Here is a 27,298-nt window from a genome sequence, read left to right as displayed (position 1 = left end):
ATTTTAAAATAAAACACGTACCCGTCTTTAACCCGATAACATGCATTACCCCGGGGTCGTTTGACCGCATGGCCCCATCTTGTGGAACCTTCCCTCCCCCTGGACTGTCCACTTGATTGTACCTCTTGGTGAGAATCAAATGGATATGTCCCTGAGGCTGAGCTTACGTGGGTGCTGTTGCACTTGCCACACATAAGCTGCCTACCCGCGGTGACTGCAATGCATTTTTGTTGCTTGCAGTCACAAGTGAAGTGTCCTTCCCGGACCCGGCACTCCTGGAGAGCACAATGTGCCTCAGCGCACGAATCATTTTTAGGGACAAAGGCATGCACGCACCCCCATCCCTCTCCCTTAAAACATTGTGGGTAGTTCCCATGTGTCTCCTCCGGTTGGGGTCCCGTCCCCCTTAGAATTCCCGGCTCAGTGAGCTCTACACACCTTCCTTGTATCCCTTGCTTAAAGTACCCAATATGTTCTTTGCAGGGTGCCCCCGATGTGTCAATAGTGAATAACTCTTGTGGGAGCCACCCTGGTGTTGCGATGAATAGGGAGTTTACTGATCGCGCTGAGGGGTAACAAGCGGTCCTATTCCCATAGATCTGGATGTGTGTTTTCAGGAATAGGTTTCCTTCCATGATTGGTGGTTCTGCTCCCCTAACCCCCATATGTTGGAGTGTATTTACAATGGTCAGGGTTATTATCAGATATGTCCCTGTTCCCATATCGCTCTTTTTTTTTCAACAGTATTTTACAATTACAGTATATACAGAAAATAAACAGGCAATTAAATTAAAAGTAGTTGGTTCTGACGTCTTGATAGTAGATCTGGTCCTGGTTCCTGTGGAAGTTGAATGAGCAAAACGGTATTTTTTAGTTCATTTGTCCTCATATAGTTTTAATTGGGTCCAGTGTTTCCAGACCCCCTGTCCCCTTATATCTATACAGGCACAGGTATCTCCGCTAATAATGACCTCGTAAGGTCCGTGCCATCTTGGGGCAAATCCTGGTTTTGCAGGAAGCACTTTTGTTAATACCCGGCTCCCGGCTTTTGGGACTTCTGGTAATATTTCTGAGTCCCCCTCTGCGTCGACCTGTGCCTGATTAGAAATTACGGACCGGCGCATCCCCTTCAATTGGGTGCTAAGGTCTCGGATGTATTGTCGGATACATCCATTCATTTGTATGTAGTCTTATCAAAAGACATCGCTTTCCCCATTAAAATCACATGCCATACAGTTCCGATCTTTATATGGGTACTCTTACACTATCTCTAATTTGATCATTTGTTTGCGTGCAAGCGCTACACCACAGTACTTCACAAAATAATTATGTCTTTATCAATGCCCAATATAGTATATGAATATATCATACAAAGTTGGTTAAGGCTTTTCAGGATTTGATGTTATTCTTGTGTCTATATGGCAGTGCTATACTGTATAATATCAATAATCAAGCGGCAGTTGTATCATACCACTTTACACATCGTACCCGTGATATCCAAACCCTTTTAATTTAAGCCGTTTCTTTTTTTAAACTGAGCTCCAGATCGAAACCCCCGCACTCTAGGAAAAGTAACAGGCGCCGAATTAAAATCAAAGCAGGTACAATACATACCAGTTATTTGATTAGGAACATTTTGGTTTCTTAACTGGCTAGGTTTTAAGCTTTGCAGTGCTTTTATATTTGGCAAACCTTGAACCTTGATGGCTCATGAAATTCCGACGGCAGTACATAATTTTAACTAGTTCAGAATACTAAACTATCTGACGTTCGCAAATCGCGATATTCTGCGATTAATACTGTATTTCACTGACTTGATATACTTTAAACTAATTCATAGACCTCAGTCTTTTGTTCCTGCTTTTCTACCTTTCCACAAAATAACTTATTTTCTTCTCTTAACTCCTCAACTAACTCTTATAATTTCTACTTCAAGACAAAGGAAAGAGCACATGCTTCCTTCCAAGGTTTAAATCCTTTCTTAACATTCAAACAAACAACAACAAAGCATCCACGCAACCACTTTGTTTAAACACACACACATACACACATGGAAGCTTCCAAAAGTCATTCCACAGTACATCCTTTTTCATTCAAACTTATCATTTCAGACTGGGATGAGTGTAAAACATTCAAAGAGAATACAGGACATTGATTAAGACAATCGCTTTTATTCTTCTTTCTTCCAAACTGTAATTAACTCAAAACAGAAGTAAATTCAAGAAATCCTATCACTTTAATCTTTAACAGTTTTAACACTCTCCCAGCCCCCTGAGGCTAAACCAAGGTGCAATACACTGCACCCACTGCCTGTAGCAAACATTCCACAGGAACAAAGAGCTCCCTGCTCTCAATCTAATTACAACAACAACCACCTACATTCGACAAGCTACCAGATCTCACAAACACACTGAAATACAAAAACTAAGATCTCTCCTATCCATCTGCTGCCTTTCCCCTGGCGTAAAAGGCTTATAGGTTGTGCTAACGTCCCTCCTCTCGTGACTGGCGCTAGATTATAATTGTCTATGTTTTCTTCTGATGCTGGAGTGGCTGTATGTTTCTGCACTGACTCGTATGGGCGCCGAGGGTCCGTTTTCTCTGATCTCTGCGTTATCTCCGCAGTGTGGCTTCTGTGTTCTAATTCCCTCACTCTCTCCTGTAATACTTTAATTTGCTCTGTCTCTTTGTGTCTCTCCTCCATAGAGGCATTTACTTCCTCAATTAGTCCAGCTAACTGGGTCACTAATATTACTCCCATTACTTTTGTTTTGTCCCGTTTAACTCCGTCTACCCACTTTCTTTGATCTTCTAAAGTTTGTGATGCGTTCCACCCGTTCCGTTTCATCTTTGCAACAATCGCTTCTCTGGCTAACAGATACTTCAAAATGAGAGCTACTGCAGTTTCTCCCTTAACAACGTGGTCTGCCATTTTTCTGTCTAGCAGTCCTGCAACCCCCGTATGCTGGCTGCTACAGTAAAAGTGCCTCAACTCTCTCCTGTCACTGATACTGCCCCAGCACCGTCTGTATTGCTGTAGGGCCTCGTAGTGAGGTTCCAGTGGGTCTCTTTCCCCTGGGCTCCCCCAACTATTCCTGACACCTCACGCTTGGACTATTTTGTGTTGTCTTATTGGGATGTGTGCTGGTTGTTTAGTGGGTTTGTCCGCCCCTGTTCCCAGCCCCTCTAAGTACAACGCCTCCCGCTCGGCCACCACCCCCACTAGCAGGGTTGATCCGTTACCCCAAAACCGGGTATCCTGCTATGGGCTGTGGTGTTCCCTACAGACGAACAAGGTTATCAAACTCCGCCCGGGTCCCTAATGGATCCTCCGTCGTCGTGTCTCTTGGTCAGGATGGATCGGGTCCCCTTTTCCTCAACACACACATATGTATTCTGTTATCAAAGCCCCTGTTATAGTTAGTAACTGTATCGACTCTGAGGTTGTTCGTCCCTTCAGAGTCAGTGTTGTTACCCGATTTACACTGTCCGTGCCTTGCACCCTGAGTGCCTGTGCCTCTTAGCGCCCGCTTCAAAACCCAACCTTAGCGTGGGAGATTTCTCCTCTTAACGTCCAGTTTAGGGTAGGGCACCTTGAGTCAAGCACTCCCTTGTCCTATTGCCTTGGCACAGACAGCGGTTTCATTTACAATCCTGGGTTAGTTACACCAATTAGTTCTGCATGCGGTTCTTATCTTTATATTAGTCTTAATTCCTGTTATCAAATAGCCCAAAACCTGTTATCTTTACCTCTGGTCCTTTACTCCTATTAAAGTTAAAAGTTACTTACCTTCTTCCACGCGGTCGTTCTGACCTGTACCTCTTTAGTGCGGACTTCTGTTTCAATTTAAAAACTTAGGCAAGATTATACAGTTCTACAAGACAACAATACTTAAAACAGACAAACCCTAACCCTTCAAGGTACCTCACTTTGAACGGAGACCTGCACTCGCCTTTGACTGCTCTGGATTTGTATCAGATTCGTTTAAATTTGATCCCGACTTTCAAACTGTGGCCATCAGTCAGAAGTCAGATATCAAATCCTGCCGACTACGCCATTTTGTTGTAGGGAAATATCCCTTACCAGTGCAGAATAGAAGTCGAGTCGCAAATCAAGGTTCAAAGCGTGTCTTTATTGTACAATTACTGGGATCCCAGGGAGACCCCCGTAGCCAGCTCAGAAACAGTGGCTTGGCCACGTTGATCTCAATTAAATCACATCAGCTCTGGATCTTTATAGGGATCCAAATTCGCGCGGGAACATTTGATTATGCTTTTTTACACAATGTATAAAGTGGTCTGTCAGTTTCAAAAGTCCCTAGGAAGTTTCATCGATTAGCATTTGAATGGTGTGTGTTCGTGTTAATGGAAGTACTTGGTCCTGCCCCGGTGTCTAAATGCGTTTCCCATTATCATCTCTATGTGTCCTCTTATTTGAATTGATCCTATTGTTTTGTGTCTGTGTTTCCTGCTTGTGAGATTGAGTGTTAATGTCATCCTGTCCTGTTGGGTGTCTGGAGTATTTCATTCTTAACCTTTTATCCTTATCTCTTAGTTTATCAGATTTTTATGTCTGCCTTGGCCGAATTGGTAATATTTCAGTGATAGCTTGGTTTTGATAACCCACTCTATGTCTCGTTTCATAGGGATCCTGATCGTCCTTGGCCAGTTTAAAATGCAGCTGCGCGCTGTTGCTAGGCAGATTAGGGATCTTCCGTAGTTTCTGAAATTCGTGAGTCTCTCAGCTGTGCAGGGGGGGACCCGATCGAATATCCATCCGGGGGTGCCCCTCTGCATTGTTGGCCCGTTATGAGTGGTGCCAATTAGTCCAATAAGTAAATATGTTTGATGATACAAATATGGTTTTCTGGAAAATTTCCTCCTTCACTGGGATTGGTGACTGGAGGATGGAGAGAACTTTGTGGACTCTAGAATTGAAGCTAATTAGTTAAATGAACTCACTGATCTTCACATTGTATTTATCTTCAATGTCTTTTGCAACCTCATCCCAGAGTAAATTCCAAGCAGAAATGTCATCTGGTGGTTTTGCTGAGTATTTATCAGCAAATTCTTTGTTGTATTTGGAGAAAACCCATTTCCAAAAGGCTGATGTTCTGATGGTGGTGTCAGCAGGAATATTCCATCTTCTGTACTGTTCATTGACATCTCTATACTTCTTATAGGAATGCAGTTCCCAGTCCGTGTCTTTGTTCTTGAAAGAGCCATCACCCGCAACAGCTGTTGTACAATTCTCTGATACTAGTTTGCCAGTATTTATAGAGCGATATCCATTCAGCCCTTTGCTCCGGTGATATTCAGCACTGTGCTGTGAGTGCTCCTTGTTTGTACAATCACACAGGACACCACAGAAGGGACAGTGCTCCCCACAGCCACATAACATGGTGTACAATTCACTGGATGGATCTGTGGGGAGACCAGTGATTTTCTCAGCAATATCTGCCCCCCAATCTTTAACCCTTCTAGTCAGATCATTTGTACTGTTAAAAAGTTCAATTTCTTGTTTAAAATTCTGTGGCTTAATCTTTTCAGACTGAAAAGTAACAGCTCCCAACTTCTCCTGGGGAATCTGTATCTCATCCAGTTTCTCTTTAAATTCCTGAATAATACCAGCCACTGAATTCTGGTCATTTGGGGGTGTTAAATCCCTTAGAGTTTCCGTCACCCGACTGATAACCCCCTGCAGAATATCCAGTGCAAGAGAGCACAGCAGAGGAACTTGTTCATCATTTGTGGTGGCACAGTGTTGTATAACTTGTTCATTCAGCCAATCTTTTTCAAATGACACGGTGTGTTGTATATATCGGTGATACTCATCAAAATTGTCTCTCTCCTTCAAATGGAGCATCAGAGCCACTTGAAAGTTTTTCCGATACAGGAATTTCCCACCTTTGCAGTGGTGTCTCATGTGCTGAGCAATTCCCACTCCCAGTTTTCTGTCAACAGCTTGGATTATGGCTGGGACCATGCAATTTTCCCAAAACAGTTCAGCTTTCTGTTTGGTTTGATCTTTCTCCTGGTATATATCCTTAAAGCTCTGGCAGTAAGCTGCTTTCTCCTTTCCTAACTGTTCCAGGGGATCATTTCTCTTCCGGAATCTTTCCTGCATTTCTTCATATTGTTTCACAGCAAATCCACAAATGTGAAGTTTAAAACCTGCTCTGTAACTTTCAGTAAAACTGAATCCCTGATCCTGGTCTTTCTGGATTTTCCCATCTATTACTTTCAGGAGTTCTCTGCAATGATTAGAATCATAATCCTGTTCCTGGTTCGCTGTCTGTGTCACAAACTGTTTACACTCCAACACCCACTGATTTGTCAACTGCTGAGCTCTTTCAATGTCTTTATCTGCGAATGAATGGAAAGCTTTAGCAGCCAAATTGTGACCCCATGCAGACAACACAATGTGTTCACGAGTGACTTGGAATTCTACAGCACTCAGTTCGTGGAGGCTTTTCTTGCGAAGCTGTTGGTGGAGGAGTTGGGTGTCTGCCGGCATGTTCTGACATAGACTCATTTCCATGTCCTTCATAATATCAACTCTCGGTGGTGGGGAATGTTTAAATGCTGAAATTGTCTTGTTCCACATGTCACGAAACATTTTCTCCAGTTGTATTTCACCCAGGTTCCTATTTTCCTGTCTACATTCTTGCAGAAGTTTATTAACCTGTTTTTCAATCTGACTCTGATAATTGTCCTTAATATTATTCAGCTCCTTCCTCTCTCTCCACCTCTGCACTGCCTCATCACACTTCCTGTCCACATACATCCCACGTTCAATGATCAGAGAGTCGATGCTGTGGACAAAATCCTCCCTGTATTTTTCAACAAGGTTTGAGTTATTGCCGGTTGAATAATATTCCTCTAATTGTCGAAGAGATTCTGTTTTCCTTTCATTGAGAAATGCAATCCCTTTTCCTTTGAAACTTTGAGCTACACTTTCGGGATCCTGCTTTGTATTAAAAATTTGGTTCTGTGCCATTTCCAGGAAGGAATGAATCTCTTTCCTCAGGTCCCACTCCAGGTCAGTGTATTTGACAGAAAGTTCCTTGTAAGCTTCGGCTACCAGACTGTTCCGGAAACTAAAGATGAAATTTTCACATTTCACCGCGTTCCACAGAGCTTTAGTCCACGTGATAAACTCCGAGATGGTTGATGTTCTCCCTTTATTTCCCTTCCCTTTCAGATTCTCAAAGAGCTGTTTCTTCAGCTCAAACACACTGTGACTGTAGCCGGTATTAACAGCTGCCATGGGTGGATTCCCGTGCCACAGTCCTGGGATATTCCAGTTATTCTTCATTGCATCGTACTCCAACACATCTGAGAACTTGGTGAATCGCAAATCCCGTTTCTCCATTTTAGCTGCTGCTTGTGTCATCACATCCAGCTGTTCCAGCAGTTGTTTGCGGCCTCTGATATTCTGATCATGAGCAGATACGTCACTCACATTCTGATGAACAAAGTAACAAACTGGCCTTTTCCCCACTTCTTTCATTCGTATAAATGCATGGACCACTATCTGCAGCACATCCTTCATCTCGGTGGAGTTTTCCATGGCCATATTTACCAATGTTAAATTACTTAACCCAATCACCAGGGTAGCGAGCTCATTGTCATGTTCATAGCTGCCATCAATATTCGACAGTTCTGGTGCTTTCAGTCCCTCAGTGTCGATCACCATGATGTATCCACAGCCCAGCTCAGTCTGCAGATCTCCTGTAATCTCAATGAGCTGCATGAAGGCCCCACGGGTACACCGACCACTGCTCACAGCGAACTGCAAACCAAACATGGTGTTGAGAAGTGTGGACTTGCCTGTGCTCTGTACACCCAGCACCGTCAGCACAAACACACGGGTCTTTCTGCCAATCCTGTCTTCAACTGCCTTCAGCATATCAGTGATCCACTGTAAAGGGATGTTGGAAACATCTCCATCAATGAGCTCCAAAGGGAATCCGTCCAACATCAGATCAGCAGCAATGTGTGGTAACTTTTGCACAATACATCTATTTTTCTTATTAAGATTATTCTGCTTTATCAACATTTCATAGATCAGTCCCATTTCTCGCATGAAATGTTCCAGCCCCAGGGAACTGCCAGTTATCTGTTGATCTAATTCCTGTAACCGTTTGTTGATACTAGAGTCTTTCTGCTTTGTCGACTGTTCCTGAGATTTCTCATACAGAGCTTTGTAACCTTCACGTAAAACAGAGAGAGTGTCTCTCAATTTGGAATCCAACCCAAATTTCATCCACTGCAGGAAATATTTCCTCACATTGCTGTCTGTCAGAGCTGTAATGAATGTTTTCATATCAGCCGATATACCTTTCTCTCGTTGTCTATTTTGAACTTTTCTTTTCTCTTCTTCAAGGTCGTTACAATATTTTTGTACTGACCTTTCCTCTCGCTGTTTTGGACGACTTTGATCTTTTTCTATTTTGGAAATCTGTTGCCAAGTGAATCCCTGAAAAGACATATTTTCCGATTTGTATTTACTAATGGCCTCTCCTTTAACACCATTATAAATGTTTTCAGATCTTACTTTCCCTTGTGAACACAGCATGCCATCCTCATCTATTTCAATTCCCATGTCCCTTGCAATTCCTGCCAGTTTCTCCAGACTCCTGGAGCTCTGAATAGTCTTCTCTTGATTGATTATTTCCAGGGCTTTTCTCAATGTGGATCGTAATGTCTCAGTAAACTCTGCATTGTTTCTATTTCCTCGTGCTAAGATTTGATTCTTCTTAAGCTCTGAGGAAGTAATGAAATCCTTTAAGTGTTCTTTCGTCTGTCTGTTCACACTGCTCCCAGTAAGCACTATGAATGTCCTCGCTGGAGACTGGGTGAGGGTCTTGAGGCTCTTGGTTAAACCCTTGTCAACATTATCGATGAAAATAAAAACAGCCGAAGAGATGTTTGCCAGGAATTGAGCCTGTGTCTGGAATTCTTTCGCATCACCTCGAAGGTTTAATACAGTCATTGAGTCTGGGAAGATATCCAATTCCTCACTCCCACTGGGCAGGTACCAGCACAACTCGACAAGACCATCAGAAATCCTGCGGGGGAAATTACCACATTCCATATTGTGATGCATGAAGAAGCTGTGATGTTGCTGGGAGGAGCTGAGGACTTCATTTAGAAACATAGATTTGGAAATGGAACAGGAACCGAGTCGAATGAAGGAAACGATGGGAATGCTGACAGTCACCATGATTGTTTCCTTAAATCCCGCACTATCTCGGAGTGAGAGTGGGCACCACTTCTTCACAATGGAGCGCAGCGCCCACAGTAGGAAGCTGCAGCCCTTGTTACCAGCAGGCAGTAATAGAGGCAATGCAAACTGGCACAGAGACATCTTTAACATCAGTTCCTGTTGGAGGAATGGGTCAGCACACAGGAAAATAGACACAATGACATCCAAAGGATGGTATGAGCCTTCACAGGTTTCATCCAGAGAAAGAAATTCCAAGTTATCCAATTCTGACTGATTTTGTGCCTGAGCCGGTTTGTATTTCAAGTTTCTTGCTTCTGAATTGACCATCATTAAATTCCGGAGAAAATATCCTGGAATATCCTGGGGGCAATTGGGTGATTTATTTTGAAGTGTTTCTCTGCTAATGTTGAGGACGTCACGCAGTGACAGTCTCCTGCTTTCCAACCCCAATTCAGTTAAGAGTTTTGTAATAACCTTCTCTGGAGAATCTCCTCCTGCATTTACATCAGAAACAATGTCCGTAGCATTTGAAATTTCTGCTGTTTTATTACCCTTCACTGGGTCATTTGTTCCAGGTTGTGTCGCTCTCTGAAGAGGTTCCATTTTGAGCGGTGTTTGGGATTCAGGCAGCTCCAGTTCTACATTATTATCCATGATTCCTGGGTGATGGAGAGTGGTGTCGGTCTCCAGAAATGCTTCCCCTGAAATTGATGAATTGTTAAAAATATAAACTATACAATATCAACATGGACATAAACAGGGCAGTAATTTGGAAAGTATTTTGTAAAACATGGAATCTTCCTGCTTTGATTTCCTTTCACAGCATTGCATATCCATCTGGAACAAAACCATTTGTAAAGCTTCTAGAAGAAGGTAGGGGAGTGGGACCTGTTCTGTCATGAGCTGGAATGGATGCAATGGGCTGAATGGTCTCCTTCTCAGTAGTAACCAATCTATGATTGTATAATTCTGTTGGTATGGGTTAGCTGCTTTACCTGTTCCTATAGCTGATGGCAAAAAGCTTTAATCTGAATCCTTTTTAATTATATTTTACACACTGTGACAACGATGATATTCATTCCAGCACATTCCTGTGTTCCAGACTTGGAAGATTCAAATTAGTTTCCCTCCCACAAGATACCCAATCCTGTTTTCTGATCACCCCCTTAGCCCTGACCCAGACCCAGACCTAGAATCATAGAACAATAGAATCATACAATGCAGAAGAGGCCCTTTGGCCCATCATATCCACACCGGTGCATTAGAAACACCTGAACTCCCACTTAATCCCATCTGCGAGCACTTGGCCCAAAGACCTGAATGTTATGATGTGCCAAGTGCTCATCCAAATACTTTTTAAAGGATGTGAGGCAACCCGCCTCTGCCACCCTCCCAGACAGTGCATTCCAGACCGTCACCACCCTCTGGGTAAAAAGGTGTTTCTTCACATCCCCCCTAAACCTCCTGCCCCTCACTTTGAACCTATGTCCCCTTGTGACTGACCCTTCAACTAAGGGGAACAGCTGCTCCTTATCCACTCTGTCCATGACTCTCATAATCTCGTACACCTCAATCAGGTCACCCCTCAGTCTTCTCTGCTCCAATGAAAACAACCCAAGCTTATGCAGCCTCTCTTCATAATTTAAATGTTCCATCCCAGGCAGCATCCTGGGGAATCTCCTCTGCATCCCCTGCAGTGCAATCACATCATTCTGATAATGTGGTGACCAGAACTGCACACAGTATTCTAGCTGTGGCCTCATCAAAGTTCTGTACAACCCCGCTTTTGTAATCTCTGCCTGGATTGATAAAGGCAAGTGTCCCATACGCCTTTTTCACCACCCTACTAACATGCCCTTCTGCTTTCAGAGATCTGTGGACAAACACACCAAGACCCCTTTGTTCCACAGAACTTCCTCGTGTCCTACCAGTCATTGAGTATTTTCTTGTCAAATTACTCCTTACAAAGTGTATCACCTCACACTTTTCAGGGTTAAATTCTATCTGCCACTTATCTGCCCATTTGATCATTCCGCCTATATTTTCTTGCAGCCCAAGTAACTAACCTCACTGCTAACCACCCATCCAATCTTTGTGTCAGCCCAAACTTAATAATCCTACCTCCCACATGGTCATCAATGTGATCTATAGAAATGATGAATAATAAGATCAACACAGATCCATGTGGTATGCCACTGGACACTGGTTTCCAGTCACTAACCTCAAGGAAACCTGACCCCAATCTTAAGACTCAACTCAATAGCAGACTTGGAACAGTGAAAAGGATAAATGGAGGTAAACTCCCCAATTCCACCCATTTGTTTATGGTTGTATGCTGGTATTTGTGTGCACATGTTGATGTGGGTTGTATGGGCTGAATTTTATCTCAACAGATCCAGTAACTGGCGAAAGTCAGGAACTTGTTTGCCATTGAAGCCACCTTTGATTTGACTCCTAAGTACAGCCTTGCTGCCACATATCAGTTTCCCGAATGTTTAATTAAGGACTTAGAGCACATGTAATGAGAAACATAGAAGAGACCAGTGTGATGATACTGTGCCTTTTTAAAAATGTATTTATATCATGTTTCTTGTGAAGGATATGTTTAGAAGTCAGCTCTGTTTACACGGTGCCAATTTGTCTGCACCAGGCAGCCCACATGCTGAGAATGCAGGAGAATAATTGAATTGAGATAATGGAGTGTTTGATCCGAGTTAATGCAATTTTATGACTTTAGGGTTTTGCCCTGGGGTTTGAGAGGAGGGTTTAATTAGGTTGTTTGACAAGGGACAGAGTCATGGGTAAGCTAAATGGGTGGAGCTAAACTGAAAGGAAAACAAAATTAGATCCTGAAGGGAACAAAAGGTGTTTATTTCTCTCTTTCTCTCTCTGGCAGCTGCTGTTTGAGTGTCAGAAGACAGGTGACTTCCTGGCCGGAATTCTCCCCAAAAAATGCTAAGTGTCCAATTTGCATGAAAACTGGAGTAATTCACGCCGTGTTTTTTCAGTGGGAGTTCAGAGAAGAATCTCCCACACTCTGTGGACTGCAGAGGCCACCAGTGTGAATATCATTACATTTCAGGGGCTGGGCCTATCTCTGCTGGAGAGGCTGAAATCAGCGCGCTAAGCAGGCCACTGCACTGACAGCTTCCCGATGGCTGGCCCATGTCATGACCCCGGCAATGCCGGACCTCTGCCCCCCACAGCCCAATTGCTGGCCCCCTTGGCCATTCCTGGGCCCACCCCCGACCACCCCCCCAGCCCGCCCAAATCTCCAGCCTCCCCTGGTTTTGCCCCATGACAGTTACCCCTCCCCTGCAGTACCGACTCCCCCCCCCCCACTTGGCTGGCCCTCCCCAAGCCCGCCCCAATCGCTGGCCTCCCGCCTTCCCCCATCGATTCCTATGCAGAGTGGCAGCGAGACCCCCACGCCACTGATCGCCCTCCAGGCACTGCCTCATCAAACCCCACCTCCTAGGCCCTGCCCCCCCATGTGCCCCGTTCCCTTGCTACTGCCCCATGCCGAATGGGCAGTGCCAAGGTGCCCCCTGGGTCTTGGCACTTTGCCCCTTGGGCAGTGCCAGGGTGCCAATGCCCAGGGGGCACACCCCCACTGTCCAACCCTCTGGGGGGTCCACGATTGCCCTTCCTTCATTCCAACGGGGTCAGGCCATGTGTTCTCAGTCCAGGGCCCACTAAGCATATTTAAATTGTATTAAAATGACCATTTAAATTCTTTCCCCGCCTCCCGAACGGTTTCTGGCGAGGAGCAGAGGCCGTTGGAAATAGGCGAGGTAAAAATTTAAATGGTAATTTTACAAAATTTAAATATGATCAGCAGGCCCGGGGCAGAAGTCTCCAGGCCCACGAGCCTCTCCCCCCCATCCCCCACCAGAGTGCTTCACTCTGGGTGATGCTATCGTGGCCAGAACGCATGCGCGAATCCCACGCAATGCCTGCCGCGAGATTCTCCCAGCCCGCTGCGGATTGGAGAATTGCAGCCCCTGTCTCTTTCTCTCTATCCACAAGTGTTCAAAGGCTGTCGGGCTGCCAACAAGGAAAACACATCAGCATGTGTCATTTGATAACTGGTTTTGAAGAGGTGCTTACATCTATAAGAGGAATATTGCTTAAATTGGAACTAATAGCGATCGGTTAGCAGTTAAGAAATATACATTGTCATGTTTAAGTATTTCAATTGGTAAAAATTAAGCTACTTCATTCATTATATTTAAACTGTATCATTAAGATAAAGTTTGTTTTGATAAAAGCTTTCTCATGTGTCAGGAGAATCACAGTAAGAAGTCTCACAACACCAGGTTAAAGTCCAACAGGTTTATTTGGTAGCAAATACCATAAGCTTTCGGAGCAATGCTCCTTCGTCAGATGGAGTGGTCTCTGTTCTCAAACAGGGCATAGACACAGAAATCAAATTACAGAATACTGATTAGAATGCAAATCTCTACAGCCAGCCAGGTCTTAAATGCACAGATAATGTGGGTGGAGGGAGCATTCAACACAGGTTAAAGAGATGTGTATTGTCTCCAGACAGTACAGCTTGTGAAATTGTGCAAGTCCAGGAGTCAAGCTGTGGGAGTTACTGATAATGTGACATAAATCCAACATCCCGGTTTAGACCGTCCTCATGTGTGCGTCCACATCAGGAGAATCACACATGGAGTGAAGAAAGATTTGCAGTTTTATTAGTGGAGATAAAGTGTATTATTACCAGTGATAGGTGGACCTTGAAAAGCAAGGTTTACTGGGCCTTATCAAACTGAAAGGAAATTGAGTGAAGTGTATCATTTGATAAGAGCACCAGATAGAAGCAACATTTGCAACATGTGTCCTGTAAATCTGCTTAAACGGTATTTTGATAGGGAAGAAATCCAGACAGAGGATGTGTTAGTTGTTAGAATGCACAGAGAAAAAAAAATCCAAATGATTCTGAATTTGTCATTCCTGAAATTAGATTGGACAATGAGGAAGCAATCAGAAATTGGGATAAATTATTGAGTTATCTTCCAGAGGAAAATCAAATGACCTGGAAGAGTTATTACAATCACATGGAGCTATATGTGGGAATAAACCGGGAAGTACTAAAGTAATTGTGCATGAGGTAGATGTAGAAAATGCTGTTCCAATTTAGCAAGATCCGTATAAGATTAATACTCTCAGATTTGCACAGGTTCAGAAGGAGCAGCTGATGTTTGTTCAGTCCGATATATCGCAGCTGAAAGTCTTCATCCAACACTGTAAAGGACTGGTGGATAATTGCAAATAATAATGAAGACTCAAATGGAGGGAGATGAGTGCAATGTAAAACTGGTGAAGGTAGAGAAGGAAGATGATGTGAATAAGGAAAGTGAGCAGGTGCAAAGACCAATGGAAGAAAAGTTGACTGATTTAGAATTTGTTCCTGACTTGTTGAAATTAACTGAACATAAACTGCAGAACTGTCAACAACAGCTCATCATCTATGAGAAGAAAAATGTAGATCAGTCAGCAGCCATGTGTGATTGCAAGATAGAGATTGAAGAAAGAAGTATTTTACTGCTGCAGACAAAAGAAAATGACTACATGTGAAACAAGACTGACTGATGAAACTGTCCCATCTTTCCAAAAGGGATAATGAATCGATACAGATTGCACAGACATGGATACCCAGAGAAACAGAACTGTTCACAGCTGATGTAAATTTTGATGGTTTCCACAACAGAATAACTTCCACAATGATCGCTAAAACCATAATTACAAGAAATCCTGGCACCAGAGGCAGAGGCAGTAGTAGAGGCGGGTACAATTTTGTCTCTTAAAAAGCATTTAAGCAATTTCATGGATAAGATGGGTTTAGAGGGATTTTGACCAAATGCGGGCAACTGGGACTAGCTTCATGGTAAAAACTGGGTGGCATGGACAAGTTGGAGCGTAGGGCCTGTTTCCAAGCTTGATTGACTAAGTCAATCTGTTATATGTCTTTATCAAGGAGTGTGCAGAAAGTGATGGTGAAGGTCCAGTGCAAACAAAGGGATTGATAAACTACCTCGGAACAGAAAGATATACAATTGGAAATTCTGGAAATAATTCTGAGTGTACCATTTTGCAACAGATGTTGGAGTTGGACTGCCTGACAGAGAAATGAAGGCCAGTTAGCAAGAAAGAGGACGGAGATAAAGTGGCCCTTCTGGATGACCCTGAACCCATGTTGAGAAAGTTTGCAGAGGGACAGGTTCTCTTTGAAAACATCTGTGAGCAGCTCAACCTTTGGCAAAAGATTTCTTAATTTTGACTTTTCGGGACTCTGATAATCAAGAGAACAGGTTGAACGGTGAACGGAATTAAAAAGCAAATCTGAAGTGGTTTGTGCCTGTTTGCATTCACTGTAAAGTTTTATCCTCCAAATCCTGCCCAGCTCTCTGAGGACATTATCAGAACTACTTTCATAGAATCAGACAGCGCAGAAGAGGCTCTTTGGCTCATTGAGACTGCATCAACATATTAGAAACACCTAAACTCCCACCTAACCTGTCAGCACTTGGCCCAAAGCCCCTGATTGTTAAGATGTGCCAAGTGCTCGTCCAGGAACTTTTTAAAGGGTGTGAGGCAACTCGCCTCTACCACCCTCCCAGGCAGCACATTCTAGATCATCACCACTCTTTGGGTAAAAAGGGAAAAAGGTTTTTCCTCACATTCCCCCTAAACCTCCTGCCCCTCACCTTGAACCAATGCCCCGCTCATTCCCCTTCAACTAAGGGGAACAGCTGCTCCTTATCCACTCTGTCCATGTCTCCTATAATCTTGTTCACTTTGATCAGGTTCCCCATCAGTCTTCTTTGCTCCAATGAAAACAACTCGTGCCTATCCAACCTCTCTTCATAATTTAAACGTTCGATCCCAGGCAGCATCCTGGTGAATCTCCACTGCACCCCCTCCAGTGCAATCATATCCTTTCAATAATGTGGTGACCAGAACTGCACACAGTATTCTAGCTGCGGCCTCACCAAAGTTCTACACAACTCCAACATGACTTCCCCACTTTTGTAATCTTTGCCTGGATTGATAAAGGCAGGTGTCCCATCTGCCTTTTTCACCACCCTACTAACATGCTCTTCTGCCTTCAGAAATCTGTGGACCATCACACCAAGGTCCCTTTGTTCCACTGAACTTCCGAGTGTCCTACCAGTCATTGAATGCTTCCTTGTCAAATTACTCCTTCCAAAGTTCATCACCTCACACTTTTCAGGGTTAAATTCCATCTGCCACTTATCTGCCTATTTGACCATCATGATTGTATCTTCTTGTAGCCCAAGACACTCAACCTCACTGCTAACCACCCAGCCAACCTTTGTGTCATCCCCAAATGTCCTAATCCTAATCTATGCCATTTATATAAATGATGAATAATAGGGGCCCCTGTGGTACGCCACTGGACACTGGCTTCCAGTCACTAAAGCATCTCTCTGTCATCACCCTCTGTCTCCTATAAACAAAGACAATTTTGAATCCACTTTATCAAATTACCCTGTATCCCATGTGCTTTTACCTTTACCAGCCTCCATGTGGGACCTTGTCAAAGGTTTTGCTGAAATCCATATAAACTACATCAACTGTACTACCCTCATCTACCCATCTGGTCAGCTCCTCAAAAACCTCAATCAAATTTGTTAGGCATGACCTCCCTCTGACGAAGCCACGCTGACTATCTCTGATCAAGTTTTCCCTCACCAAGTGGAGATAGATTCTCTCTTCAGACCTTTCTCCAATAGTTTCCCGACCACTGACATGAGACTCACTGGTCTGTATTGAGAGTCATCGAGTCATAGAGGTTTGCAGCATGGAAACAGGCCCTTTGGCCCAACATGTCCATGCCGCCCTTTTTTTTAAAAAACCCCTAAGCTAATCCCAATTGCCCGCACTTGGCCCATATCCCTCTCTAGCCATCGTGCCCATGTGACTATCTAAATGCTTTTTAAAAGACAAAATGGTACCCGCCTCTACTACTACATCTGGCAGCTTTTTCCAGCCACTCACCACCCTCTGTGTGGAAAAATTGCCCCTCTGGACACTTTTGTATCTCGCCTCTCTCACCTTAAACTTATGTCCTCTAGCTTTAGAGTCCCCTACCTTAGGAAAAGATATTGACTATTTTGCTGATCTGTGCCCCTCATTATTTTATACACCTCTATAAGATCACCCTCAGCCTCCTACGCTCCAGAGAAAAAAGTCTCAGTCTATCCAGCCTCTCCATATAACTCAATCCATCAAGTCCCGGTAGCATCCTAGTAAATCTTTTCTGCACTCTTTCTAGTTTAATAATATCCTTTCTATAATAGGATGACCAGAATTGCACACAGTATTCCAAGTGTGGCCTTACCAATGTCTTGTACAACTTCAACAAGACACTCCAACTCCTTTGTTCAATGTTCTGACCAATGAAACCAAGCATGCCAAATGCCTTCTTCACCACTCTGTCCACCTGTGACTCCACTTTCAAGGAGCTATGAACATGTACCCTTAGATCTCTTTATTCTGTAACTCTCCCCAATGCCCGACCATTAACTGAGTAAGTCCCTGGCTTTACAATCATGACAATGAAATGGGGCTCAGGCTCTGATGATACTCTGCTCTGAAGAAATATCTGTATATCATGTTTCTTGTGAAGGATAAAGGGCAGCATAGTAGCGCAGTGGTTAGCACTGCTGCCTCACAGCGCCAGGGACCCGGGTTCAATTCCAGCCTTGGGTGACTGTGTGGAGTTTGCACATTCCCCCCGTGTCTTTGTGGGTTTCCTCCGGGTGCTCTGGTTTCCTCCCACAGTCCAAAGATGTGCAGGTTAGGTGGATTGGACATGCTAAATTGCCTCTTTGGGCATATGGGAGAGTTACAGAACAAAGAGATCGAGGGGTATGAATCACAAAAGTTGGTTTGCAGGTGCAGCAGGTAATTAAGAAGGCAAATGGAATTTTGTCCTTCATTGCTAGAGGGATGGAGTTTAAAAACAGGGAGGTTGTGTTGCAGCTGTATAAGGTGCTGGTAAGGCCACACCTGGAATACTGTGTACTGTTTTGATCTTCTGACTTGAGGAAGAATATAGAAAGGATATGTCACTGGAAGGGGTGCAGAGGACATTGGTAAGGCCACACTTGGAATACTGTGTGCAATTCTGGTCATCCTATTATAGAAAGGATATTATTAAACTAGAAAGAGTGCAGAAAAGATTTACTAGGATGCTACCGGGACTTGATGGATTGAGTTATATGGAGAGGTTGGATAGACTGAGACATTTTTCTCTGGAGTGTCAGGGAGACTGGCACTGTACATTTGTCGGGTTAAGGGGATAGGTCCTGGGTGGAATTGTTGTCCATGCAGGCTTGATGAGCCTAATGATCTCCTTCTGCACTGTAGGGATTCTACGATTCTATGATTAAAGGATATGTTAGAAGTCAGCTCTGTTTAACATAAGAACTAGGAGCAGGATTGGACCATCTGACCCCTCGAGCCTACTCTGTCATTCAATCAGATCATGGCTGATCTTTTCATGAACTCAGCTCCACTCACCCACTGCACCTGCAAATCAACTTTGTGATTCATGCACAAGGACACCCAGGTCCCTCTGCACGGCATGCACGCTGCAATTTTGTACCATTTAAATAATAGTCCATTTTGCTGTCATTCCGACCAAAATGGATGACCTCACATTTACCAACATTGTACTCCATCTGCTGCTCACCATAACCCTTAATTCCTTTACTGTTCAAAAATTTATCTATCCTTGCCTTAAAAACATTCAATGAGGTAGCCTCAACTGCTTCACTGGGCAGGGAATTCCACAGACTCACAATCCTCTGGGTGAAGAAGTTTCTCCTCAACTCAGTGCTAAATCTGCTCCCCCTTATTTTGAAGCAATGCCCCCTGGTTCTGATTTCAGCTGCCAGTGGAAACAACCTCCTTGCTTCTATCTTATCTATTCCCTTCATAATCTTATATGTTTCTGTAAGATCTCACCTCATGCTTCTGAATTCCAGTGAGTATAGTCCAAGTCTACTCAGTCTCCCCTCAGAAGCCAATCCTCTCAGCTCTGGAATCAATCTAGTGAATCTCCTCTGCACCCCTTCCAGTGACATATCCTTTCTATATTCTTCCTCAAGTCAGAAGATCAAAACAGTACACAGTACTCCAGGTGTGGCCTTACCAGCACCTTATACAGCTGCAACACAACCTCCCTGTTTTTAAATTCCATCCCTCTAGCAATGAAGGACAAAATTCCATTTGCCTTCTCAATTATCTGCTGCACCTGCAAACCAACTTTTGTGATTCCTGCACAAGGACACCCAGGTCCCTCTACACAGCAGCATGCTGCTACCATTTAAATAATAGTCCATTTTGCTGTTATTCCTACCAAAATGGATGACCTCACATTTACCAACATTGTACTTCATCTGCCAGGCCCTTTCCCACTCACTTAGACTATCTATATCCCTTTGCAGACTTTCAGCATCCTCTGCACACTTTGCTCTGCCACTCATCTTAGTGTCATCTGCGAATTTTGACACACTACACTTGGTCCCCAACTCCAGATCATCTATGTAAATCGTAAACAATTGCAGTCCCAACACCGATCCCTGAGGCACACCACTAGTCACTGATCGCCAACCAGAAAAACACCCATTTACCCCCGACTCTTTGCTTCTGTTCGTTAACCAATCCTCTATCCATGCTCATACATTCCCTGCAACACTGTGCACCTTTATCTTGTGCAGCAGTCTTTGGTGCGGCACCTTGTCAAATGCCTCCTGAAAATCCGGATACACCACATCCACAGGTTCCCCATCGTTCACTGCGCACGTAATGTTCTCAAAGAATTCCACCAAATTAGTCAAACATGACCTGCCCTTCATGAACTCATGCTGTGTTCTCCCAATGGGACAATTTATATCCCGATATCTCGCTATTTCTTCCTTGATGAGAGATTCAAGCATTTCCCCTGCTATAGAAGTTAAGCTTACCCACCTTTTGTCTATCTCCTTTTTTAAACAGTAGCGTCATATTTGCTGTTTTCCAATCTGCGAGAACCACCCCAGAGTCTGGCGAATCTTGGTTAATTGGTAAATACCACTAGAGCATTTGCTATTTCCCGCGCCATCTCTTTTAGTTCCCTGGGATGCATTCCATCAGGGCCAGGAGACTTGTCTACCTTTAGCCCCATTAGCTTGCCCAACACTATCTCTTTCATGATAATGATAGTTTCTAGGTCCTCATCTGCCATAGCCTTCCTGTCATCAATTTTTGGCATGTTATTTGTGTCTTCCACTGTGAAGGCCGACACAAAATACCTGTTCAATGCCTCAGCAATTTCTCATTTCCAGTTATTACATCCCCCCTTCCCAGCCTCTAAAGGACCAAGGTTTACTTTAGCCACTCTTTTTCATTTTAGATTTTGCAGAAACGTTTGCTATCTGTTTTTATATTCTGAGCTAGTTTACTCATAATACATTTTACTTTTCTTTGTAGCTGCTTTCATGGCTTTCTGTTGACTTTTAAAGATTTCCCAATCCTCTAGTTTCCCATGAATCTTTGCCACTTTGTATGCGTTTCCTTTAAATTTGATACCCTCCTTTATTTCCTTAGATATCCATGGCTGATTATCCCTTTTTCTACAGTCCTTCCTTATCACTGGTGTATACTTTTGCTGAGCACTGTGAAAGATCGCTTTGAAAGTCCTCCACTGTTCCTCAGTTGTCCCACTATAAAGTTTTTGCTCCCAGTCTACCTCAGCCAACTCCTCCCTCATCCCATTGTAACCTCCTTTGTTTAAGCACAAGACACTGGTATTGGATTTTACCTTCTCACCCTCCATCTGTATTTTAAATTGAACCATACTGTGATCACTCCTTCCGAGAGGATCCCTAACTGTAAGATTAATTATTCCTGTCTCATTACACAGGACCAGATCTAGGTTAGCTTGCTCCCTTGTAGGTGCCATGACATACTGTTCAAGGAAACTATCGTGGATACATTCTATGAACTCCTCCTCAAGGCTGCCGACCTGGTTTGACCAATCGACATGTTAATTAAAATCCCCCATGATAACTGCTGTACCATTTTTACATGTATCAGTTATTTTTTTGATTATTGCTCGCCCCACCGTGATGTTATTATTTGGTGGCCTATAGACTATGCCTATCAGTGACTTTTTCTCCTTACTATTTCTAATTTCCACCCAAATAGATTCAACCTTTTTTTCCGTAGAACCTATATCATCTCTCACTACCGCCCTGACGCCCCTGGATATTTAACTCCCAGTCATGACCACCCTGCAACCATGTCTCTGTAATGGCCACAAAATCATACTCAATAATTTGTGCCGTCAACTCATTTACCTTGTTTTGAATGTTACGAGCATTTTGGTAAAGTGCCTTTATGCTAGTTTTTGTACCATCTTTTTGAATCCCAACACCTCCATTACTAACATCTCCTGAGTTCTCCTTTTTAACTTACTTCATAATTTTCCATGCAGTTGAATCCTCCTCCCTACATGGTAACCTGCTGCTTTGCTTCCCATTAACTATCATACTTCCCATAGTTTTACCCTTCCCTTCCCCCTCCCTCCCCCTGTCTTGCTCGTTTAAATCCTTGTGACCCTATTTGTCCTTTCTGCTAGAACACCGCTCTCAGTTTGGTTCGGTAAAGACCGTCCCAACGGTACAGATCCCTCTTGTTCCAATATGGATGCCAATGCCCCATGAAATGGAACCCCTCTTTCCCGCACCACTCCTTTAGCCATGTGTTTACTTCCCTAATTTTCTCATCTCTGTGCCAATTCGCATGTGGCTCGGGTAGTGATCAGGAGATTATAACCCTTGAGGACCCATTATTTAATTTAGCTCCTAAATCCCTGAAAGTCCCCAAACAGGTCCTCTTTCCTAGTCTTGCCTATGTTATTTGTCCCAATATGGACACCACAACTGGATCCTCCCCTCCCACTCCAATATCCTTTCAAGCCGGTCAGAGATGTCCCTCACCCTGGCACCGGGCAGGCAACATGCCATGCGGGACTCACAATCTGGCTTACAAAGGATGCTATCAATCCACTAATTATAGAATCCCCTACAACTACCACTTGTCTGTTTGTTCCCCCGTCTTGAGTGGCCTCCTATACCAATTAGCTTATCCTCCCCACAGCCCTTTCCTCATCCACACAGGGACAAGTACCTCATACCTATTGGACAAGGTCAAGAGCTGCACATACGCTATGGTCTTGGTAGAAACATGACTCAGGACTGATGACACCCTCTCTTTGTAAAACCTACTGACCTGGCTCAGCATTTCACCACTCGCCCAACTGAAACAACCATGATGGTTCTGTAGCCTTTATCTCTAAATTACACCTAAGTCTATCCTATCTGTCTATCTCTCCTTTGAGTATTTTACTTTACTCCATTTCTCTTTTCTCAACACCTCTTGGCTGCGACCCACCAACATTCTCACCAAAATGTTTTGTTGCTTTCCACACTCACCATCTGCACTGAGGACCTTGTGATCCTTCTTAAGGACCTCCTTTGTCAAAGGTAAACTCTTTGTTTTCATTTCACGCAGAGCTGCAAAGAATTTCTTCAAACTGTTTGATCCCATCTTCCAGAACATTGAATGAAAGTTATCACTATCCTCTTCCTCATCTTCAGTATCATGAGGGTTCCTCTTGTTGGCAGAATTTCCAGAAGCTGAACTTGGAGCAAATACGGCTGAATTGTTGAATTTGAAGTGAACTGGAAAGCCTTTTTTATCTTTGGGACACGGAACCTCAGCAACATTGATGGCCTCCAGAATGGGGGAAACTTGTCCATCTGCAAATGTCACCAGGATTTGGATATTCTCAGCAATATCTTTACCAAAAATGGAAAGAATTGAATCAAAGACATATTTCTGCGTCTGGGTCAGGCGAGCCAAAGAGGCTTGAGCAATAAAACACACAGCATCGATCTGATCAACACCATCTGTGGAAGTAAAGAACTCTCGGATCTGATCAGTGATCAATTTATCTCGGGTTATTCCCCTGGTATCTCCGAATCCCGGAGTGTCAATGATAATGAGAGAGTAATCAATCTGGAATCCTTCTCGATGGTGGAGTTCATAGGCAGTGATTGCTGATGTCTGACTTTCAGCCTGGGATCGTCCTGTTCCTTCATCTATTAATTTAAATCTGAAATTGTCCTCCCATTTCACACCCAGTATGTAGTTGATCATTCCATTGATGTTTTTCCTGCTCCTGTTGCTCCAAGAACCAGGATTGTCCTGACTCTGTGTTTTGTGGTGGGTTTTCCGAAGGAGCATTTGACACGGTGTCCATCCTTGTCAAGTATCTTCTTCACTAAGGGGAGTGTGTAAATGGAAGGGTTCCCATTGGCTGTTAATGTACTTTCTCTGCGAAGTTTCTCAGCCAGTCTCTTTGGTTTATTTTCTGTTTTTATTAAAACCTCATCACTTGGTTCACTAGAACCTCCTTCTCCACAGTCAGCAGACACTCGCTCTCTGTAGGATGTTTTGGGCTTCAATCCCTGTAAAGTATAATGACATTCACTGTCTGTTGTCTTTATTTCCTCCCATGAGTTATTCTCTGTGCTGAAGGTAACTGCCTTTCCTTCTCTATATTCTATCCTGTATTGAACTATATCAGCACCAGCTCCAATCTCAGTCGGTCTGTCCCAGGTGAGTGTTGCAGCACACCAGTAAACCTGGAGTGTTAAAGGTTTACCAGGTGGATTTGTAGGAAGTGTGGTGACTCTGTAACTCTCACTGGCCAAGCTGACCCCTGCCTTGGTCACTGCTCTGTATTGGAATTGATACTCTTGGTGTGGCTGTAACCCGGATATTGTGAAGGAATTGGATTGATCAGGTGTATCCATAGTTGTCCATTCCTCCTGTTGGGTAGCTCGGTATTCCACCCTGTACCCAGCAATCTCACCAGCACCGTATCTCGGTGGCTGTAATTGGAGGGTCACACTGTCATGTGTTGTTTCACTAACCACAGGTCTCTCCGGCTGTGATGGAGGTTTGAAACATTGACTCACCACAAACCCTCCCTCATACAGGTAAATCGATGCTCCAACATTACTGTCATCCTGCACAAAGGCAACAATAAACTTTGTTTTCCCTTGTGGTTTGTTGGCTGTGGCAAAATCCAGGAATAAGTGAGAGTGTTCCCTCATCTTCTGGGATACAGACATAGAGTTAAACCACTGCTGGGAGTGATGTTCTGCACTAACCCGGTTAGCAGGATTTGCTATCTGCATTTTGCCAGCTGTGTGAGATTGTAGGAAACTGTTTGCTTCTGACAGATAGGAATCCTCTTGTTTCAGTGATGTGAATGTGAAGCAGACCACATACTCTGTCTCTGGGTCCAACAATTCTCTATCCAACTCACTCCTTGATTTCACAACATGTATATCTTTCAATATCGAGAGATAAGATCTCACCACATTCATTTCCCGCTCCTTGTCATCCAGCCATTTGATCAGTGACTGGTGTTTGAATGGTGATTGTTCCTTGTTCTTCAGAATATCCACCAGTAACCCTTCCTCCTCCCCACCTCCACGGATAGATGGTAACATTCTGGCTAAAGCCTTCTGGAAAACCAGTTTGTACTCCAGACACATGTTCTGGAATTGCTTTATCCTGTTCCCGATCTCTGGAAATTGAACAGCGACACTGTCTCTCATCATATCATTACATTTCATCACTGCCTCATTGAGCTGCTCCAGCCCAGACTGGGAGCGATTGACCAGTCCGATACTTATGTCTCGTACCAGCTGAGCAGCTTTGGAGTCCATTCTGTTGAGTTCGTAGAGCCAGACTCTCATGGGCACAGAGTGCTCACCATCCGGTCCCAGTAACTCTGGGAGGGTTCTGTAGATGTTGATGGCGTGCTGGAAAGTTGTGGGATTGTTTTTCAGGGAGAAATCCCCATAAAAGGTGCAGCTGAATTTTTGGATATTTGACATTTCTCCGTCTGTCATTTTTAGGGAGGCCTGACCATCAATTGCAATCTTAGGAATGTTTTTAATCATTACCTGCAGGTTCCCCTGAATATCCTGAAGATTCTCTGTTGAAGAGACCTCTTGATCAAACACAAAGAAAGCCTGAGCTCCGTACAGCACTGCTGTAACCACGTGAGTTGCTGTCCCCTGATCAAACACATCTGGGTAGGTTACATTCTGTCGCCCTAAGTGACTCATTGTCAGCTGCTCAAACCTGGTTGTTGTTTGGTACTGAAGGGTCACTTTGGCCGTTTGTTCTGAACTCTTTGTGTTGTTGAGATATTTTGCTGATCCATTCACCTCTACCAACCCACACAAGAAACTTGCTTTCAATGATCCATTCACATTCAGAGCAGAGGTTTTATCCTCAATGGAATCGGATGCAATGATGTGAAACTCTGTGTTATGCTGAGATTGGACATCATTGTCTTTTTTCAGAGTTTCTAAGTCCCACAGTGTTATCCCTACAGAAGAAACAAAATAAATGGATTAATACTGAGATGAATGTTGATAAATGAAAAGTGCACTGGGGGTGTGGGAGATCTGACAGAGATTAGTGTGTGTTGTCCCACAGTCAGTAAGACTGTATTACCTGGGATCAGAGAGTCAGAGCGACAGTCATACAACATTCCCAGCCTGAACGGACGGCCCAGAGTTGCCAGTTCCATCACCATTTATTCTCCGTGAGTTACTGTTCCAGATTTTCCTGATTCACAGCGGAACCTGTAATCAAAGATCTGAAACTGAATATCTTCCAATGAGCAGAAATCAAACATCCAACCTCAGAGATTACAAACTAACAAATCACACATTGTGGCCGGAAAATCCCGCCCACTCGCCCCGAAACTGGAAAATCTCACCCGTGGTCAACGGACCATTCCATGGTCCGCCCCTTCACCCACTCCAATTCCCATGGCGGGTGGGACGGTAAAATTCACCCCCTAGTCGCTGATATGTTCAGTGCTCTAACCTGCTAATAACTTTCCAGTGGGACTGACTATTACTTTACACAGCACTCTGACAGTTATCAACAATATATTGTTTGTTCAAAGTCTGAATTTATGTGAAACAGATTCTTAAAGTGAACAAAACTGACAACTCAATGGGGCAGAGAAGTCAGGGTGACATGTTCTGGAGACATTAAGAATGGGAATTGAGCAGTGTTTGGCCGATTTTTCCCATCCTGCCTGCCGCGGGTTTTGCGCTGGTGGATGCGAGAATTTAGCAACAGACAAACAGCCAGAAGCTGCCGGGGCAAAAACAGTTTGTGATTCTCCCGAGGGTGGGTCAGTTATCCTGCTGACTAGTGCTGTGAACATCATGTACCTTCATTAGCCTCTCTGGAAAGCTAATTAAATTAACTTGTTGATGGAAACACAAACTGCCTTCCAATCTCACATCACACCAGCAGGAAATCACATCGGTCTGAATCTTGTTTGGAAAAGGGTGGATCCACAGGCCAAGCCTCACTTTGCTCGTGATTTTGGAGTGAGTTCAGAGGCTAGCTGCCAGAGCACTACGTGGCCTTGTGGTGGTGAACTCCACACTGCTGGGCTGCAAGGTTAGTCTCCTCATGTTGTTTGTCTCTGTTGTGGGAAAAATCCACTAGTAGTCAGACTTCGAGATTCAGAAAATACGATTTATTAAACGGAGCTCCGTGGAGACAAGGCACATGTCTGTAGCAAACCTTCTCTCAATAGTATGTCGGGAGCGGTTCATTTTTATACCCTTTACACAATGGGTATACCGGTGATTCGAACATTATCACATTGTTTAAGTGAGTACAAGTATTTAACATTTTATGAATGGGTACATTTCCTCATGTTTACAAGAGTACAAACAGGTATAGACATTTAGCATTTTATGAATGGGTACATCTCCTTATGTCTGTGTCTATCAATGGCTAGTTTCGTCTTGTTCAGGTGCTAATCGGTTCCCTCGCATTCATATTTCCCGCGTTCCTGTAACGTTAATCTAAGCTCTTTGTTTTGGGGTTTCCTTATCTTAAAAGATGTCTTGACCCTTGGTTTTG

At 43.8% G+C, this 27,298-nt stretch overlaps 1 protein-coding gene across 1 annotated transcript in view; it reads right to left on the bottom strand.

Annotated features, from left to right (window-relative positions):
• Window positions 1-471: 471 nt before the first annotated feature.
• LOC144496986 (interferon-induced very large GTPase 1-like) overlaps window positions 472-27,298 on the bottom strand; it is a 50,069-nt gene continuing 23,242 nt past the window's right edge. The window contains 4 exon segments of the mRNA XM_078217649.1: window positions 472-9,933; window positions 22,750-23,484; window positions 23,487-25,730; window positions 25,859-25,989. Coding sequence (XP_078073775.1) covers window positions 4,949-9,933; window positions 22,750-23,484; window positions 23,487-25,730; window positions 25,859-25,940 — 8,046 coding nt within the window. The 5' untranslated portion in view covers window positions 25,941-25,989 and the 3' untranslated portion in view covers window positions 472-4,948.

The sequence above is a fragment of the Mustelus asterias genome, chromosome 8 (genome assembly GCF_964213995.1).
Source record: "Mustelus asterias chromosome 8, sMusAst1.hap1.1, whole genome shotgun sequence".
Lineage (NCBI taxonomy): Eukaryota > Metazoa > Chordata > Chondrichthyes > Carcharhiniformes > Triakidae > Mustelus > Mustelus asterias.
Note: the sequence above shows the minus strand (reverse complement) of the source record. Positions and strands in the feature narration are given on the sequence as shown.